Source organism: Mytilus trossulus, chromosome 3, assembly GCF_036588685.1.
Source record: "Mytilus trossulus isolate FHL-02 chromosome 3, PNRI_Mtr1.1.1.hap1, whole genome shotgun sequence".
Taxonomy (NCBI): Eukaryota; Metazoa; Mollusca; class Bivalvia; order Mytilida; family Mytilidae; genus Mytilus; species Mytilus trossulus.
In genome coordinates, this window is record NC_086375.1 from 31,653,706 (window position 1) to 31,672,299 (window position 18,594).

The 18,594-nt window shown below is 31.9% G+C and overlaps 2 protein-coding genes across 5 annotated transcripts in view; one reads left to right on the top strand and one right to left on the bottom strand.

Moving 5' to 3' along the window:
• Positions 1–18,594, bottom strand: part of LOC134711241 (serine/arginine repetitive matrix protein 2-like) — a 25,437-nt gene continuing 6,843 nt past the window's right edge. For all 4 annotated transcript variants that reach the window (XM_063571733.1, XM_063571734.1, XM_063571737.1 and 1 more), the window contains 8 exons: positions 12,881–12,990; positions 12,300–12,404; positions 11,251–11,375; positions 8,977–9,157; positions 7,543–7,649; positions 6,822–6,938; positions 6,129–6,250; positions 1–4,923 (listed from right to left, as the gene is read on the bottom strand). In XM_063571733.1, coding sequence (XP_063427803.1) covers positions 2,489–4,923; positions 6,129–6,250; positions 6,822–6,938; positions 7,543–7,649; positions 8,977–9,157; positions 11,251–11,375; positions 12,300–12,404; positions 12,881–12,990 — 3,302 coding nt within the window. In that variant the 3' untranslated portion in view covers positions 1–2,488. The remainder of the gene's footprint in view (positions 4,924–6,128; positions 6,251–6,821; positions 6,939–7,542; positions 7,650–8,976; positions 9,158–11,250; positions 11,376–12,299; positions 12,405–12,880; positions 12,991–18,594) is intronic.
• Positions 14,452–17,942, top strand: LOC134711240 (uncharacterized). Its single transcript, XM_063571732.1, has 2 exons — positions 14,452–14,609; positions 15,354–17,942. The coding sequence occupies exon 2, from the start codon at positions 15,374–15,376 to the stop codon at positions 17,336–17,338; it is 1,965 nt and encodes a 654-aa protein (XP_063427802.1). The 5' UTR covers positions 14,452–14,609; positions 15,354–15,373; the 3' UTR covers positions 17,339–17,942.

Sequence of the window (18,594 nt, forward strand, 5' to 3'; positions counted from 1 at the left end):
CCCCCTGTTTGCAACCCAGTAAAAGAGGATCATTTATAATAGGAATCAAATATGACAGCAATTTTTTATACAACTAGAATTTTTAGAGAATACCTCCTTTCATTACGACTAAACTCAGACCAAAATCTGCAAGGGGATTTCAGGGGAAAAAAAGAAATTCATAAAGAGTACTAACAATGAACAAAAAAGAACCTAGTAATAGCAGTATTTCACACTACCCATAGGCTTTAATAAGGCATGACAAATTAAAAATATTGACCTGGATATATGCAGGAATAATGCCCAAACAATATTTTAAAACTAAGTTATAAATTTGATTGTTTGAATAAACAATTCAATATATACACAATAATCTATCTTTCCTTTTGCAAGTAATGACATTTAACAATGAAAACTTAATACAAATTGTAACTCTTTATAAAGATATTTAATGTTTTGCTTCAAGTATTTTATGAAAAACAAATTTTATCCCAAAAAACTTTTTCTATGTTATCTTTGGGTCTTGGTTCTTCTTCTATATATATACAATATCTATTTTTTGTGATAACACTAATCTAAACTCAATTATAAGTATTCATACATCAATGCATTGCATAGAAAAATATCAGTGAATATTCAACAAATAATGCAAATATTTCTGTATACAAAATAAGCACACATAAACAAATGAATACACATTATAGTATATCGTATAGAGCACCACTGAAGAACACATTTATGGTGATTCACTGTATGACTTCAGAAGAGCAATGTTTTGAATAAACACTTTTTAAGCAGGGATTTGTGAAAAAATTGAAAATATTTGTAAAATTTCAAATTATTTTTTCTTTTCTAAAATTCACTGATTCACAAAAAAATAAATAACAAGAATGAGTCAATAGTACGTGGATGCCCAATCCGCACTATCATTTTGTATGTTAAGTGGACAGTGAAATTGGGATCACAACTTTAATTTAGCATTAAAATTAGAAAGAACCTATCAGAGGGAACATATGAACTAAGTTTCAAGTTGATTGAACTTTACCTTCATCAAAATCTACCTCTACCAAAAACTTTAACTGAAGTGGGACAGACTGACAGATGAACAGACAGATGCAGAGACCAGTAAACATAATGCCCATAAATGGGGCATAAAAATGGTAAAAAATTTAATTACATAGTATATCTTCTTAAATTTTTTTTCTCTTTAGAGGAAACATTACACACTAAGTTTTATAAAAATACAAGGGGAAACTTAATCAAATTTACATACCTATCTTACCTGCAAAAGATGTAAGATCTTACAAGAACAAAAGGTGCTCATAGTTAGTTTAGGCTGACGCTGAAAACATATATGTGGTAAGTCATATATAGTTTACAAGTGCATGAAGTGTATGGTTGATGTTTTAAATAATAACAGAGGGGGGATAGGAGGGGTCCTGATCCCAAAATCCCGGACTTAAAAACATGAAATCCTGAGGTCCTGAATTTTAAAAATTCAAATCCTGCCATCCCTAAACTCGAAAAAACGAATTCCCAGGTCCCGTAAGGATCAATCCCAAAATCCTGAGCTTAAAAACTCCCGATCCTGGAGTCCCGACAATGGTCCCAGAAACACTGTTTTTTCATGTTTGTAGAAAATAAAAATCCAATTATAAGAATTAACTGCTCCTTGTTTGTAAATTTATAGGGTTGTAAAACATGTTGAATCCTTTCGGATACATCCAAATATATTTGTAATATTGAACAAGCATTGAATTCTTAAATAGGATTTACTTGTATTACATATTTGAGAGGGAAAAATAGTTCAAAAAATTTATTTATATCTGAATAAATTCTTTGCAAATAACCAAATAAATAAAACTTCTATTAGTTTGAAATCTTAAATTTATTCTCAAGACATTGGTTTTCAATTCACATTGAGAATCTCTGTATTACACCTACAACAACCATATATATAAGTAATATTTTTGTGTGTCTAATTTTTCACACGTCAAGTCAATTTACCACGAATTTTACCCTATCAACATGATCCATTTAAATACATCTTACAAGGCAGAAAAACACAAACAATAAAAACAATTTAGATTTTACTAACACCTCCAAAAAATAAACTGTGAAAAAAAACTAACATGGCAAAAACCTACAATAAAGAATATCTTTTTAGCTAGGAGTACATAATAAATGCAGCTCTATTACAGCATGTACAGTCACATACATGATAATTTATTTTATTTAAAGCTACCCTCTTATGAAATTACTTCCTTATTCGCAACAAATCTTTGAATAATCTTCATTAGGTTTTAAGATAGCACTTGAATATATCTCTTCAGTGAAAGTGTGGAATAAACATAGATTTGTGATATAATTAGTCACAATTGGCAGCTGTCTAATTTCAGACCTAATTTGTCTATAGATAAGCAATATAGAGTTCAATGTAAACACACAGTTTATACTATACATAAAAGCTGCCACAATTGTGTGCAATACATATATGAATATATTGTCATCAACTGCTTGGCAGTACAACCTGAACTTGTTCCAAGCCATTGACATTGTCATATCTCTTGATTACATACTTAGTCTCAATTTCAGATGGCTCCTTATTGTCCGAATCATCAGACGTAAGAAAATCCTCGTCCATGTAACTTAAAGTGTCACTACTTCCTGAACTGTTCAATTCCTCCACGACCGGATGATTAACAGGACTGTTCATCTTAGACGGAGTTACTCTACTCGCTTTTGGAGAACTTTTCAATGTGACTTTGTCATTAAGAATAGATTGTATTACTGGGTATGAATCACTCACTGATTCACCATCCACAAATTTTGTTGATAGTGAACACCTGACATTGCCATTTTCAGGCTTATTTGAAAATCTAAGTGGATAAGTTTTCATCAAGCTAGATTTCTTCTCTGATATTTTTTGTAGGATGTCTTCAGTGAGAAGTGACCTGGGAGTTTGTTTAATTATTGAACTTGGCTGTGGACTCTTAGATGCTCTTGTAATTGGACTTCCTGTCCTCAGTTGTGACGATCTGGTAGTTGGACTTTGCTGCATACCATCTCTTAATTTTAAACCTCCAATATTTGTATTTTGTAGTATGTCTTCTTTAACTTTAGATGCTCTAGTATTGGGACTTGGCTGTCTTTCTTCCCTCAGCTGTGAAGCTCTTGCATTGGGACTTGGCTGTCGACTTTTACAGATATAGGGAGAAATTGTTGACAAACAGTTGCCATTTTGTTCATGTGTTTTCATGAGTATATACTGATTCCCTTGCCACTTGATAGTTAGGAACTTGTTGTGATTATTTTCCTTATCATCTATTCTACAATCTTTGCTGCTTTTCAGCCACTGATTGATCAACATTTGTTTAGAATCTATCTTGTTTCTTTTTTTGTAAGTTTTTTTCATTTGTCTACCACTTTTTGGAGATCTACTCATATTCAGCTTGTTGCTCCCTTTCTGAGGACTCATTGATTCCTTTTTAGAACCCATCAACAACTGACCATTCACTTTTTGAATTTTACCATTAGTTGAAAAAAGTTTTCCTTCTTTGAACTCCTCACTGATGTTTTCTGAAACTTTTCCCCGTGATTTAATCTGTGATTTAGTGGAAGATAGTTCTACACTATAAGTCCATTTCTCTTGTTTTGACCCTATTTTTGAGCTTGCTGAAGAAAGTTCAAATGTTTTAGTCATTTCCTTTCCACCCGATTTAGCTGTTGACTTTTTGGGGGAGGACATTTTCACAGGAATATCTGAAGGTCCATACTCTAATTGAGATATTTTCGGAGTGAATTCTTTTAAAGGAATATCTGAATCTTCACTACTACCAGTGATGACATCTGGACCATACTGATACTGGGCGACTGGTGACAGATAAGACAGTTCTGGTTCCATGCTAATTAGCATTCTTTTAACCTTTGGTTTTCTCTTCTTTCTATTTTTGTATCCGTGAGCAGAAAAAGGGTGATTTACACTTTTCCTCCGTTTCTTGCTCTCAGAAGATGGCCTTACTGGCAAAATTTCTCCATCAACCTCATCATAAGCTAATGTCTTCTTTGAGTTTTGTTTGGAGCTGGCAGTTTTTGATGGAGATTCAATTATCTTACGTTTACGAGAAACTGATCGAGTTCTGGAAAATCCTGGTGATTCAAATGATGAAGATGACTTTTTTTCACGTGGCCTTCCACGAGAAGCAGACCGCAACCTTTTATGAACTAATGATTCGGATGAAGATGATCTTGATCTCTTTCTTTTACAAGAAGCTGACCTCAATCTTGAATTAACCAATGATTCTGATGATGATGATCGAGATCTATTTGTCATCCTCCTTCGACTAAATCTTTTTCCTCTAGGAGAGTGGGACAGATCTCCACTAGCATGAGATTCTTCTGATAATGAACGGGACCTACTCCTACTATGTTGTGTCGGTCCACGTGAAGAGGATCTCAGTCTATGTCTAATAGATGACAATGGGATATATTCACTTGAGGAAGACCTTGACCTTTTCCTATGTCTTGACCTTCCCCGACGTTTTTGCTTCTGTTCACAACTACCTGTAGCTGCTGGTATATTCCTTGAACGATTTTCTTTTTGAGCTGACAACAAGGGAGATAAACAAGTATTAACATCTTCATCCTCAACTACATCAACGTCATCATCTGTTTCCTGATATTCCAAGCGTAATACATTACCAGGTGACATGCCAGGTGACATGCCAGGTGACATGCCCAGTGAACCTACTGGTGACCTGTTTCTTGGTACATCAGGTGTTTTCTTTTTAGTTGGATTTGTTTTTACAATAGCAGAACTTGGTCCAGGATATTCACTTTTTGCCTTTTGTTCTAAGTCAATATCGTCCTTATCCTCCATGTTTTCTTCAAGTCTTTTCTTTAAAGGAGTTCTTTTCTTTTTTTTAATCTTTTTAATTTTTCGAGCTGAAAATGTTAATATGATATCTGTTGAAGCAAATTGAGACTCATCATTAAAAAAAAAAAATGCACTAGGCTATATATGCTCTTTAAATCATCTTACATGCAAAGAAACTAATAAGTTGTTTATATCTTAAAGGATTTGATTTTTATATATAAAGACATTGGAATAATTTGAAAGACAACTATTTTATATGTTATTCATATGATACTGTTATTGCTGATCAATGAAAAAAAAATTAAGTTCAACTTAAGAATTTAAGAAATACCATCATTGTTTTTTTTTTTATTGCCTTGTAAAACATCTTTAGTTGATTTTTTCCCAATAAGAAAGTACAACAACTAAGCATGATTATTGTAATGTATAAGATAGTGTTATTTTACTTTTGATTCATATTTTTACCACGTAAACCATTTTCAAAAGATTCAGAAAAATTATATTTTCGTCAATATTTTATTTCATGGTTTTGCCAAAATCTTATACAAGCTAATATAGATAGTCTTTCCATGTCGTGATGTTACACTATAATTTCAGGTATGTGTGAAAGTTGGTGTCTGTTTAAATGTTTAAACCCTTTAGATTTGTTTGCACCTGTTCTTATGAGGAACTTGTAATTCTGTGGTTGTTGTTTCTCTTTTTTTATATACATTAGACTGAAGGTTTCAACTAGTCATTTTTGGGGCCCTTTATAGCTTGCTGTTCAGTGTGAATCAAGGCTCCGTATTGAAAGCTTTGTCATTTTAGACTAAAATGCAATTTTAATGTTTGCGATATTAAGAAAAATCCTGTTAAATTAATATAAACAAGAATGTGTCCACAGTACACGGATGCCCCACTCGCACTATCATTTTCTATGTTTACTGGACCATGAAATTGGAATAAATTCTCTAATTTGGCATTGAAATTAAAAGGGAACATGCATACTAAGTTTCAAGTTGATTGGACTTCAACTTCATCAAAAACTACCTTGACCAAAAACTTTAACCTGAAGTGTAACAGACGGACGGACGAACAAACAGTCGGACGGACGAACGAACGGACGCACAGACCAGAAAACATAATGCCCCTCTACTATCGTAGGTGGGGCATCAAAATTTTAAAATGAGTTTAATTATTGCGATTATAACCCTGTTGCATTTTTTGCAATAATAAAAATATTGCAATTATTTCTGAGTTTACAGTAAAAATGAATCCATGTTAAGATACTCACATCTATCATCTATTTCTTTACATTCCTGACAAACTAAATTGCGTCCAATTTTGATGAGACTGTGACAGGCTACATGTGTCCCTTTAGAACCACACCAATCACATGTTGTTATCTCCCATTTCCTGAAAAATTGAAATAATTTGAATATCAAAAAGGCAACATTTTTTAAGGGATTACAAACAATAATAATCTGAATTTGTTTTTAAAATAAACTTCATTCTATTCATCAAAAAATAAGGTTTATGTGATCAAGACAAAAGGTTTTTTTTGGGGACTTTTTTATTTTTAAGCCATGGCATTGTCAGTTTATTTCCAATCTATGAGTTTGACTGTCCCTCTGGTATCTTTCACCCCTCTTAAAATCACATTCTATTAGTAAATAGAAACCAAGCTTCTCCATTATCAAAATGTCAAACTGCTAATAATGGCTGCAAATTGCATGGTTCAAATTTCTCGAAGTTTTTAAATTTTTGTCAACAGGCAAAAGTAAATATTTTGCCAAACTTTTATTAACATATCAAACAACTGAAACAAGCCAAATCTATTTTAGTATAAGGGTTTGTTACCCCCTTTAATTCACATGTTATTCTTAAAAGATATGGATTCTTATAAATCAACAAGGCAATGTGTGAACCGGGAACAGCAGAAAAATATAAAAATAAAAAGAGCTGAAAGCTCCTTAAAGCTCCTTACCCGCCATCTCTATTGTACTTCCTGCCATTAGGACACCTACATAACAAAGCATCACAGTGCATGTATCTCTCCATTAACTCATTATAAGCATTTGGTTCTGTTTCCCATGCTGCATCTCTGTAATTCAAATCAACTATATTAAACAAGTATGAGACTGGACCTCAGGACCCTGGACGTTTCCGGGTTTTTTTTTGTAAATGTCATTTTTGTGTTTCATTTATTGTTTTAATAATAATCAGGCTGCTAGTTTTCTAATTTGAATTGTTACCATTTTGTTATGTCTAGGCTTTTTATTAAAAAAAATATATGATATAGGTTTAACTCATTGTTGAAGACCATACCATCACCTATATATACATCAATGTCTTTTGGTCTCTTGTGGATAGACATCTTATGGCAATCATACACTATCTCTTTATTTGTCATGGAAAAGTCAATACATTTTAAATGAAACATTTTAGAAAGTTTTGGTAAGAGTGCAATACGAAAAATCTTCAATCCATGAAAATTAAAAACAAAAATAAATGAATCCACTCAAATTCATAAAACTGCACTGAATAGTTAAAAGTACTAGTCTCATAATACATGTTATACTGTTTACAATATTTACAGATGTACATTTTACTTTCTGATCAGGTATATGTATACCAAATTCTAACATTTCATTTTACACTCATAATAAAAACTGTTTACAATGTTAACAGATATACCATTTACTTACTGATCAGGTATATGTATACCGAATTCTAACATTTCATTCTGGAACATTTCTTTGTTGTTACATAGAGGACACTTGAAGAAATACAACCCTGCTGTCGATGCATGTTTCTGTGGAAATAACATTTTGAAAATGAGCATGCAGGTTTTTTTCCCTCCTAAATACAAGATAGCAATAAAATTATCATTATAAACAATTTTAAAGAATAAGAAACATTTCCTCTAAAAGTCTTTTGGCCAAAAAAAATGTACTATGGGAAAGATGACCAACTGATGTAGCAATAACTAGTTACAGCTTATCTTGATCAAAATACATATCCTGTATTCACTATTTACTTTAAAAATATGACAATTCTTTGTTATGCTAATTATCAGGTCAAACAGTTTAATTTCTGTTCGTATTATTTTTAGGTATGATTCATTACAAAAATTTATGAGAACTCTAGAAGAAAACAGAAGCGTTATCAGATCCTTATACTGCAAATTCAGAAATTATTGCGAGGTTTTTATTATTGCGAAAAATGCGACAGAGTTGCAAACGCAATAATTTAAACTCGCATTTTGAACTATTTATATGAACTAACCATGATTTTTCTCAAAATTGTAAAAATTAAAATCGCAAATAAGTCTGAAATGACAAAATTGCAAATATAAATGCACGCAATAATTTCTGAATTTACAGTATAAAGACAAACAAGAAGACATTAAGGGCATACGATACAGTTACAGGGGAGGTAATGACGTTGCTAACGTAAAATGTTATTTCGCGACGTCAAACTGTGACATATCAGGAAAAGATGCATTTTTCGACTGATTTTTATCATTCAAACTGATTTAATTTGAAAACGAGTTCATGGACCCCTATTTTTCAAAACGGTAATTTGTTTCATTTTGCAGGGAGATTATGTGACCCAAATTTTATAAAACTGTAAATAGAGGATTTTTTTTAATTTTGATAAACATGCAGTAAAAAATGACGTGTTTTCCTCAATTCATGAACATTTGATAAATATGAGTTATTTCTGAATAAAAAAATTGCATACTTTTTAGAATACTTATAAAATACAGAAATTGCCGATTATTTAAACAAAAACACTTTGTGTTTATCTTTTATAACAAAAAAGTTATACTTTCTTTCGAAAAAGAAATTACGTCCACAAATCTGAAATTTAAGCAAATATACAAAATTTCGACCTCATTTTACTCAAAAAGTAGCACATGAAGGTATATTTTTTATTACATATTTGAATTAATCAGGTAAAAAATAGCCTATATGCAAATTTTCATGAACTTGTAAATACAGGATCAAAACTGTATCGTATGCCCTTAAATGCATTTTAATAAGGTTGAGCATCAACAAATACTGTATTAAATATTATATTTCTGAACTTAAATTATAAACGTAATAAATCCGCACCTTGTTGATAACACGTCATACCTGTATGCATGATCTGTGAAACCATGAATTACGACAGCAAGGGGCTCTCAGTGTTTCATTTGATGCTCGAGCTTCTACAGAATTCATACAAATAGCACATAAAGCATTAGCTGTCCCATAAAATGCCAATCTGTCTGATATGGGTACCATCTGACGTGGACGATGATCCTGACAAAACGACCTACAATAAAATTAATAATTGCATTTGAATAAGGTAAAAATTTTATAATGCCATCTGTAAAACTAGAGGCTCTAAAGAGCCTGTGTCGCTCACCTTGGTCTATGTTAATATTAAACATTGTACACAGATGGATTCATGACAAAATTGTGTTTTGGTGATGGTGATGTGTTTGTAGATCTTACTTTACTAAATATTTTTGCTGCTTACAATTATCTCTATCTATAACAGTAGTTTCTGTGGAAAATGTAAGTGAAAATCTACAAATTTTGTGAAAATTGTTAAAAATTTACTATGAAGGGCAATAACTCCTTAGAGAGTCAATTGACTATTTTGGTCATGTTGACTTATTTTTAGTTCTTACTTTGCTGTACATTATTGCTTTTTACAGTTTATCTCTATCTATAATAATATTCAAGATAATAACAAAAAAACAGCAAAATTTTCTCAAAATTACCAATTCAGGGGCAGCAACCTAACAACCGATGATCCAATTCATCTGAAAATTCCAGGGTAGATAGATCTTGACCTGATCAGCAATTTTACTTCTTGTCAGATTTGCTCTTGAAGCTTTGGTTTTTGAGTTATAAGCCAAAAACTGCATTTTACCCCCATGTTCTATTTTTAGCCATGGCAGCCATCTTGGTTGGTTGGCCGGGTCACCAGACACAATTTCTAAACAAGATACCCCAATGATGATTGTGGCCAAGTTTCAATTAATTTGGCCCAGTAGTTTTAGAGGAGAAGATTTTTCTAAAAGTTTACTAAGATTTACGAAAAATGGTTAAAAATTGACTATAAAGGGCAATAACTCCTAAAGTTGTCAAGTTACAATTTTGGTCATGTTGACTTATTTGTAGATCTTAATTTGCTGAACATTTCTGCTGTTTACAGTTTATCTCTATCTAAAATAATATTCGAGATAATAACCAAAAACAGCAAAATTTCCTTAAAATTACCAATTCAGGGGCAGCAACCTAACAACGGAATGTCAGATTCATCTGAAAATTTCAGGGCAGATAGATCTTAACCTGATAAACAATTCCACTTTATGTCAGATTTGCTCTAAATGCTTTGTTTTTTGAGTTATAAGCCAAAAACTGCATTTTACCCCCATGTTCTATTTTTAGCCATGGCAGCCATCTTGGTTGGTTGGCCGGTTCACCGGACACAATTTCTAAACAAGATACCCCAATGATGATTGTGGCCAAGTTTCAATTAATTTGGCCCAGTAGTTTTAGAGGAGAAGATTTTTCTAAAAGATTACTAAGATTTACGAAAAATGGTTAAAAATTGACTATAAAGGGCAATAACTCCTAAAGTGGTCAAGTTACAATTTTGGTCATGTTGACTTATTTGTAGATCTTAATTTGCTGAACATTATTGCTGTTTACAGTTTATCTCTATCTAAAATAATATTCAAGATAATAACCAAAAACAGCAAAATTTCCTTAAAATTACTAATTCAGGAGCAGCAACCTAACAACGGAATGTCAGATTCATCTGAAAATTTCAGGGCAGATAGATCTTAACCTGATAAACAATTCCACTGCGTCAGATTTGCTCTAAATGCTTTGGTTTTTGAGTTATAAGCCAAAAACTGCATTTTACCCCTATGTTCTATTTTTAGCCATGGCGGCCATCTTGATTGGTTGGGGGGGGTCACCGGACACAATTTTTAAACTAGATACCCCAATGATGATTGTGGCCAAGTTTGGTTAAATTTGGCCCAGTAGTTTCAGAGGAGAAGATTTTTGTAAAAGTTAACGCAGGACGACGACGATGGACGACGGACACCAAGTGATGAGAAAAGCTCACTTGGCCCTTTTTTAAAGTGTTTGACATACATAGTTAGTACATGTTAGGGATTAAGCCATTAAGAGTTTGATATGATATGCAATACTCATCTTTGGTTGAAACCCAATGTTGACCTCTAAAACTTGTTTTTATAAGATTCTGAGCTGTTGCAAAAAAAAACTTTCTCCTTTTAATAATTTTCATTTTCAATGTTAGGAATCTTTTTCAACAAGTTTCAATTCAAGGAATAATTCTATAGAAACATTTACAATATATAGATGATACATATAAATAAATACCTGAATGAACCAAAGAACTGATGAAGAGTTCCACCTTTTCTGCCACATCCCAGGTGAAATTTCTTAGAGCAAGATCCCACAACACAGCCAATGGTACTACCTTTCTTCTTACAACAGTAACATTTCTGAAGAAAATCATAAACTTAGTGACTTATTTGATTAAATGAAAATCAACAAGTTTGCAAATAAAATAGTCGCTGACCCATGGCAAGCATTTTTGCTTCAGGTCAAACTAATCAAAATATAACTTTCTCACTGGGCTAGTTAGTGATACATCTACAAGTCAACATTTTATAAGGGTCTGTTTATTGCATAACATGCATATTTGGTAGAGTCAGATTTCTGATATCTCGCAAAGTAACAGTCCATAAAATGACATTTTTTTTCATTTGTACTTGTACAGGTCTGCAAAAAGATAAAGATGAGAGAAACTCAAAACTTATTACTGTGAAGAGCAACATGTTCTTTCAATACATTGATTTTCACATATTCCACATTTGTTGCAAAGAATTTAATGTATATTTAGGCATTGAAACAAAATTTTACATCAACCTCCATCGACTCTGGTATACATGGTATATTTGCAATCATATGCAATCATTCCAAATTTTTTTTTGATAAGGCCAAATAAAATAATATGTGTGTTTCCTGTTTCCTCTTTGAAAAAAATAGGGTAGGTAGGTAGGGATTTTTTTTTATTTTACCAATTTTTTTTACATTGAGTCTATGGGAGAGAAATCCTGACTTTAACAGTGCTTATTGAAAAATGACCAAAAAAACTTTAGGGTAGGCTATTTCTAAGCTTAAAATATAGGGTAGGTAGGGAAACAGGAAACACACATGCTTTTTTATTTGGCCTAATCAACGTAACAAGTATCCTCCTAAAATTCAAATATCAACATGTTACAAAATATTTTCCACATATATTGACCTTCTACACTTTGCTTTTTAAAAAGTTGTCGGTTTTGTTTACAATTTACTTTTGTTCTTGTATCTTGGTCATACCAATGATGTGATGCATAAAAGTATGGATGCCAAGAAATATTTACCAATCTAGATCCTCTTCGTATCTCCTTGATAATGTCTTCTGGTAAAAATCCATAGATTCCATGTTCCTCTGATTTTCCTCTCTGACACAATCCACTAGCAAATAACTGTCAAAATATTGTGTTAATGTTGAAATTAAGTTCAGAAACTTTTGGAATGCTTATATTATTTCAAACAATGTGACAAGATAGTTTGAGAATTTGCAGCATAGCATGAATTAACATGTTACAGGAAATTGTTTTCTCTGTTGAGGTTTTGTTGCTTCTTTTTTTAAGTAATGTTCTAACAGAATACTGTGGATTACAATTGTGGTTCCGGTGTACATGTTCTAATTGTCATGGATTTTATGAGGAATTGTGAATTACAAATTTCAGTGTTCAATGAAATAAATATTTGAAAAAATCACAATATCAAGTATCAAAATACAGTTTTCACCAATCCATAAAAATTGGTAACCACTAAAAATAAAATGAATTCACAAAAACAAGAACCTTAAATATGTAACACAATTTTTTGGTGTTGGTGTTTCACTGATTTTGACATGTTTAAATTCTTTAAACAGAATAAAAGCATACACACTTACCATACAAAAGTAGTGAACTTGAAGTCCACATTTCTTGATAAATTTTCCATATTCTTCCTCTTTATCCTCATTACTCAGACAGAAAACACAGGTCTCCCCATCTTGTAAAGCTAAAATAAACAAAGATAAAATCTAACTAATTTTGTTTATTATCTAACATACACAAAATACAATTAACCATTTGTAAGCTCAAAATTCCACTGCTTACTCCTACAGAGCTAATAAAATACTGTAAACCAACTTATTTTCAGGATCCTTTATTTCGTCTTTAGCCCTGCCAAGCCAACTTCGCAGCACTTTAATTTTGTGCTTTTCAAATCTACTTTATGCAGTTACTTGCTAAATAAGGAAAGATCCAGGTTTTACATATTCACATTTATTTGTTCTAATCGCAAAAATTAGTTGGTTAACAGTAAAGCATAAAAAATGAGTGCTCTTTTATTCTTTGAAAAGCAGAACCTTAATATGACATGCATAATCTACAAAAAAAAACTGGCAAAAAATCCTTCGGGCTGTTACAGACATTCAGAAAAAGTTCATTGTAAATTACATACAGATCTGCAAAAAATGTAAAGTTTTGTGCCTAGTAAAATCACGAAGATTTTTTTCAAAACATTTATATTAATGTAAAATATAACTAACAAGACAATGAACGACCTTGAGCATGTTGAGGCTGTTACTTGCTTCATAATGAGGTTGTAAAATTGTGTCAATAAACATGCTAAGAACAAAACAGGTGCACTAAACTCATGCATGTTGTACCACATGAACATTGTGAGAACATGTGTAGACTGCTTTGTGCAAGGGTTACAAAATGAAATATTAGCAAGTTCTTATACCATTCACAAATACATCTTCCTCCTACGGTTTCAAAATTAGAGTGTAGCAAACTAATGGATGCAAATAAAGGAAAACACAATCCTACCTCCAACCCCATTTTAATTGTAAACAAGTCATGAAAAATATCCAACTGCTATATATTTATGTTTTGTCTATTATCCATTTTGTTTGTAATTCATATGCCTATAAGGGCCCTTTGATTAGGAAATAAACATATTTGATTTGATTTGATTTGATTTATAAGATAATAAGTTTTATTTTGTATGGAAAGAGGATTTGACTGTGTGTATGAACCATACTTAGCTATCATAAACCCAGTTTTATGTCTTAAGAGACTTTCTTTTACACATACTATTAATAAAGAGAAATCAAGCTTCTCAATGATCAATATTAGGTAGTGTTTGTTAAACTTTCTATATATCAAATGAAAATATTCCTATAAATTGTACAGTTCATTAATCATGTTTATTGAAATTTTATAACATATTGGGGATTTGTAACTTTTCAAAAATCCTTCCGCCCCCTCCCCTCTTTAAAACTTAATCTCATGGCAAAGGCCCATGCATTATATACATGAAATCAATAAAAAAAAAACAGATATATATATATACAAAATTTATAAACCGGTACATAATTTTGTATATGTCATAATTCACTACTTTGTTAACCCTAAGCAGGGCCTCTTCTCCACTTGTGTAACTTCAGATTTTCTATTGTATGTTTTTCAAAAATAGATGGTGAATTATTTTCAAATTCCAAGAACTTTCCTCTGTCATGTCTATATATGCATATATAGATATCTTGTCCCTGCAAATTAGCTATCACTTCTATAAGTGGATACCTACAAGTTGGTTGGACTTTTGGCAGAGCAAATATATGCAACAAAAATGTAAGTACATAATAAAATAAAGTTATATTACAAAATGGATCAAAATCGATGATAATCTAAATGTAGTGCTGAGTTCACACTTAATTTGAATTCGATTGGCATTAACTAATTCGAATTAGTTTAATTTGCATTCAAAACGTTTAACGTCCTAACGTCAATTCTAATTCAAATTGGAATGCGCGTCAAATTTGCTTTACTGTCCTAATGACCTTAACTTTTAATTCTGATTATCAAAAACGTATTTCTAATGCTAATTAGCCAATTCCAATCAATTAGAATTAAAAAAGAAGAATGTGTGCACGCAATTAGGGAATTGGATTAGCATTTGATTCGAAAACAATTCGAATTAAAGGAACGTGTGAACAAGGCATAGGAATTATCATCTGTGTAATTCTAATTAAATCTTACATTTTAATTTTTGCCAGAAGAAATACTGTGCTTTTCATAAATTTTGGTGTCACTGTGTATATCTAACTATATTTTCATTTGTCAATCAAATGAAGAAATGACAGATATTTAACAATTTCAGGTAATGCTCATGATACATGCCATACAGATATTGCCAAAATTTAAAATAAGTTTATATTTTTGTGAAAGTTGGCCCTAATGGACAGGAATGGCATTTATTAATCTTGCATTATTGTTGATATCAATAATAAATAAACACTTTAAGTTCTGAATTTAATTTAAAGTATTCTATATTGTAAAATAGAATAAAAATTAATTAAAATGATTATTTTACAGAAAGACAGACATCACCGAAAATGTCCTCAGATAAAAGTCTATCACTTGATTTTTATAAGTATCTGTGTCAGAAGATAGGATCAGAGGAGGATGTGAGAGTTAGAAGATTAACTTGGATAGTATGTGACCTTGGTTTCCCAGAAGTGCCACAAATTACAAGTGGAAGTATAGGTGAAGGACTGGACATAAAAGGCAGTGATTTTGATATAATGTTTATTGATCCTTTATTTAAAGTTTATGAATCAGATAGAGATGTTAATGTCCGAATCATAAAAATTCCTCTGGTTTTGGATACAGGGAATACACATCCATGTTTCACACAACTACGTCTTCCCCTTCATTTTCACGATGACAGCAATCTTCTTAATTCAAGAATGAAACAAATGTTTGAGCAGGATTGTCTGGTGAACAAGCTCTCAAACGAAAAATATAAACTTGATTCATCATACATCATGAACCGTGATTCTCCTCAACCTGGACCGTTAACTACTATTCATGGGCCATGTTTATCTGATAAATATGGTGAATATGATTTGGCATTTTGCCTTAAATGTGATAAATGGATATCACCAGCACAATCCTGGGTCAGCAGACCACGTACAACATGGCCTTCACCAGAACTCATTACTAAAATAACATCTTGTGGAGTATTATTTGTTCCAATTGGATGCAAAGGGTCCTCACGGGAAAATCTTGAATGGAGAGTATCCTTTTCTGTGGCTGAAAAATGTCTTATATATTCCTTCAGTCATACTCAGCTATTATGTTATGCTTTATTGAAAATCTTGCTGAAAGAAATTGTGGAAGAACATGAAGATTTGAAAGGTTTATTGTGTTCTTATTTCCTGAAGACCTTGATATTTTGGATATCCGAAGAATCTGACCCATCCATTTGGAAACCAGACAATATCATACAATGTTTCATGGCTTGTTTAAAGAGACTTATATACTGTGTAGAATATTCAACATTATTACATTATTTCATTCCAGACAATAACTTGCTTTATATGAGATTTAATAGTGACCTTAAACACAGTATGACTTACACCCTCAAAAATTTATATCAACAAGGAATAGACTGTTTTGTAAATTCTGAGACTTTGAAGGATTTTACAAGCCTAAATTGTGAAATTCCTGTCCTATTAACACAACAAACTATTAAAGAGTCCTATCCAGTGTCTAGGAAAGTGACACTCAAACCATTTTTATACTATATGCTACATCATTGTCGTTGGACAAATTTAGCAAGAAGAATCTTTACTTTTTTTCTATCACCAGAACATGATGATTTGGAATTACAGGATTCAAAATTTCAACCAAGATCAAACAACAAACACAGGTACAATGAGTACAAACACATCTTTGGTAAACTTTCGATAGTCCTATCTTCAAAAACAAAAACAATACCTGGATGGCTGATGTTAGCATCTTTCTTTTATGTCCACAAAAGGTACTATACATCAATAATTATTATAAATCATGCTTTAAAAAAACATCAAGATGAAGAATTTTATCAAAACAATATTGCAACTTGTTTAATTCAGAACAAGGACTCTGTGTGGACTTTATTGCAAAAAGAAAAAATTCCTATGCTATTAAAAACTCATAAACTCGATTTTATTTTTTTGGGTAGGAATTGGTCATACATTCCACCAGAAGTAAAACTGAAGAAAAGAATCAATATGATCCCTTCCTTACCATTTGCACATTTCTTGCATTTTCTGTGTTACTACCATCTACATGCCACTTCATCATGTAAAGAATCCTTACAGAAGTTATATGATTTATACAGTTTGTATTATGATAATGTTACTGAAGATAGTAAGAATATAGTCCTGTCTATGATGCATTCATCATTCTTTATTGGTATAGGTTTTCAGATGATAGGCGATACAATCACAGCAAGGAAAGGCTTTCAGTTTGCTGCAAACTGGGATAGAACTAAAATTACCGATGCAGCAGCAAGATTGTCTTGTCTTAGTTAATGTAATTTAGATCAACATTTCTATTAAAGTTACTAATTCAATAACAGAGTATAAATAGAAATACATTCAACAAGAGGCTGTCACAACGACAGCAAACCTGATTTATTAATATTTATTTGTGTCCTGTCAATATCACAAGAACCATTACTGATGAATGGTGAAAGTGAAAATCGTAAATGTACGGACACGACTGGAACCTCCATTTTTCAATCTTTCAAGAACCATAACTCCTGAACGGTAAGAGAAAAAAATCGCCATTATTGAACTTGACCTTCATTTAGTTGTCAGTAACAACATATTAAAATTTTAAAAGCTTTGGTTTAAGGTTCATGAGTTAATGCACGGAAAACATTTGATTGCCACCAGCCCGCCTGCCCGACCGACAGACGTACATTCCCAAATCAATATCCGACATTTTTGTCACAAAAATCCTGTTAAAAATCATAATTTAATAGAAATCATCATATAGTAATAGGCAGACGTTAAATAATATCAGTATTTATACCAAAAGATTGTCCAAATGGTACAAAACACATCCACAAATCAATAGATTGTTTTAATGCTTTACGTATTGTATTGTGTAGTTGTATATTCATTAATAAAATATGTTTTACTTGATAAAAGAGTTCTGCCATTGTATTAGTAATAGAAATATAAAGTACATAATTATGAGCTCGTTAAATTTGATAAAAAATAATGGCAACAGAAGTTTACCACTGTTCAAAAGTCATATATCAATAGAGAGACAACAATTCCGGGTTACAAACTATACGAGGGAAACACATTGTCATCAACTATAAGCGTAAAACAACGGAACAGAGCCACTAAAGTGCAACAACAAGAACAAATGTCAACATACATAGAAACAGACTATATTCCTGACTTGGTACAAGACATTTTAAGAAAAAAATGTTTGTAGACAAAATCAACTTGTCTTGAGCCAAACAGGAAACAACCAGGGGTGGTCAACAGTCAGGAAGTGGAAATAATTCATTCTTTTTTTTATTATGGTTCAAACTTGGTAACACTTTCAGTGTCCTATTAAAAAAAAAGGAGGGGTGCAGCTCCTCTCTGTCTTAACCCTAACCATGCGGTACCTCTCATATGACGGGAGTACCCAGACCACCGTTATTTGGCTCCAATGGCGTTCCATACTTTAAGAAGTCAGCTTTATGATACTTATTTCGAAAGTTATGCATGTTCAGTCAACCTGAGGCTATCTATAGTCATGTTTCTCATGTATAAATTGCATTTTT

What these genes read in the sequence shown, in the direction of transcription:
- LOC134711240 (XM_063571732.1), top strand. Translation starts at nt 15,374, where the DNA reads ATGTCCTCAGATAAAAGTCTATCACTTGATTTTTATAAGTATCTGTGT.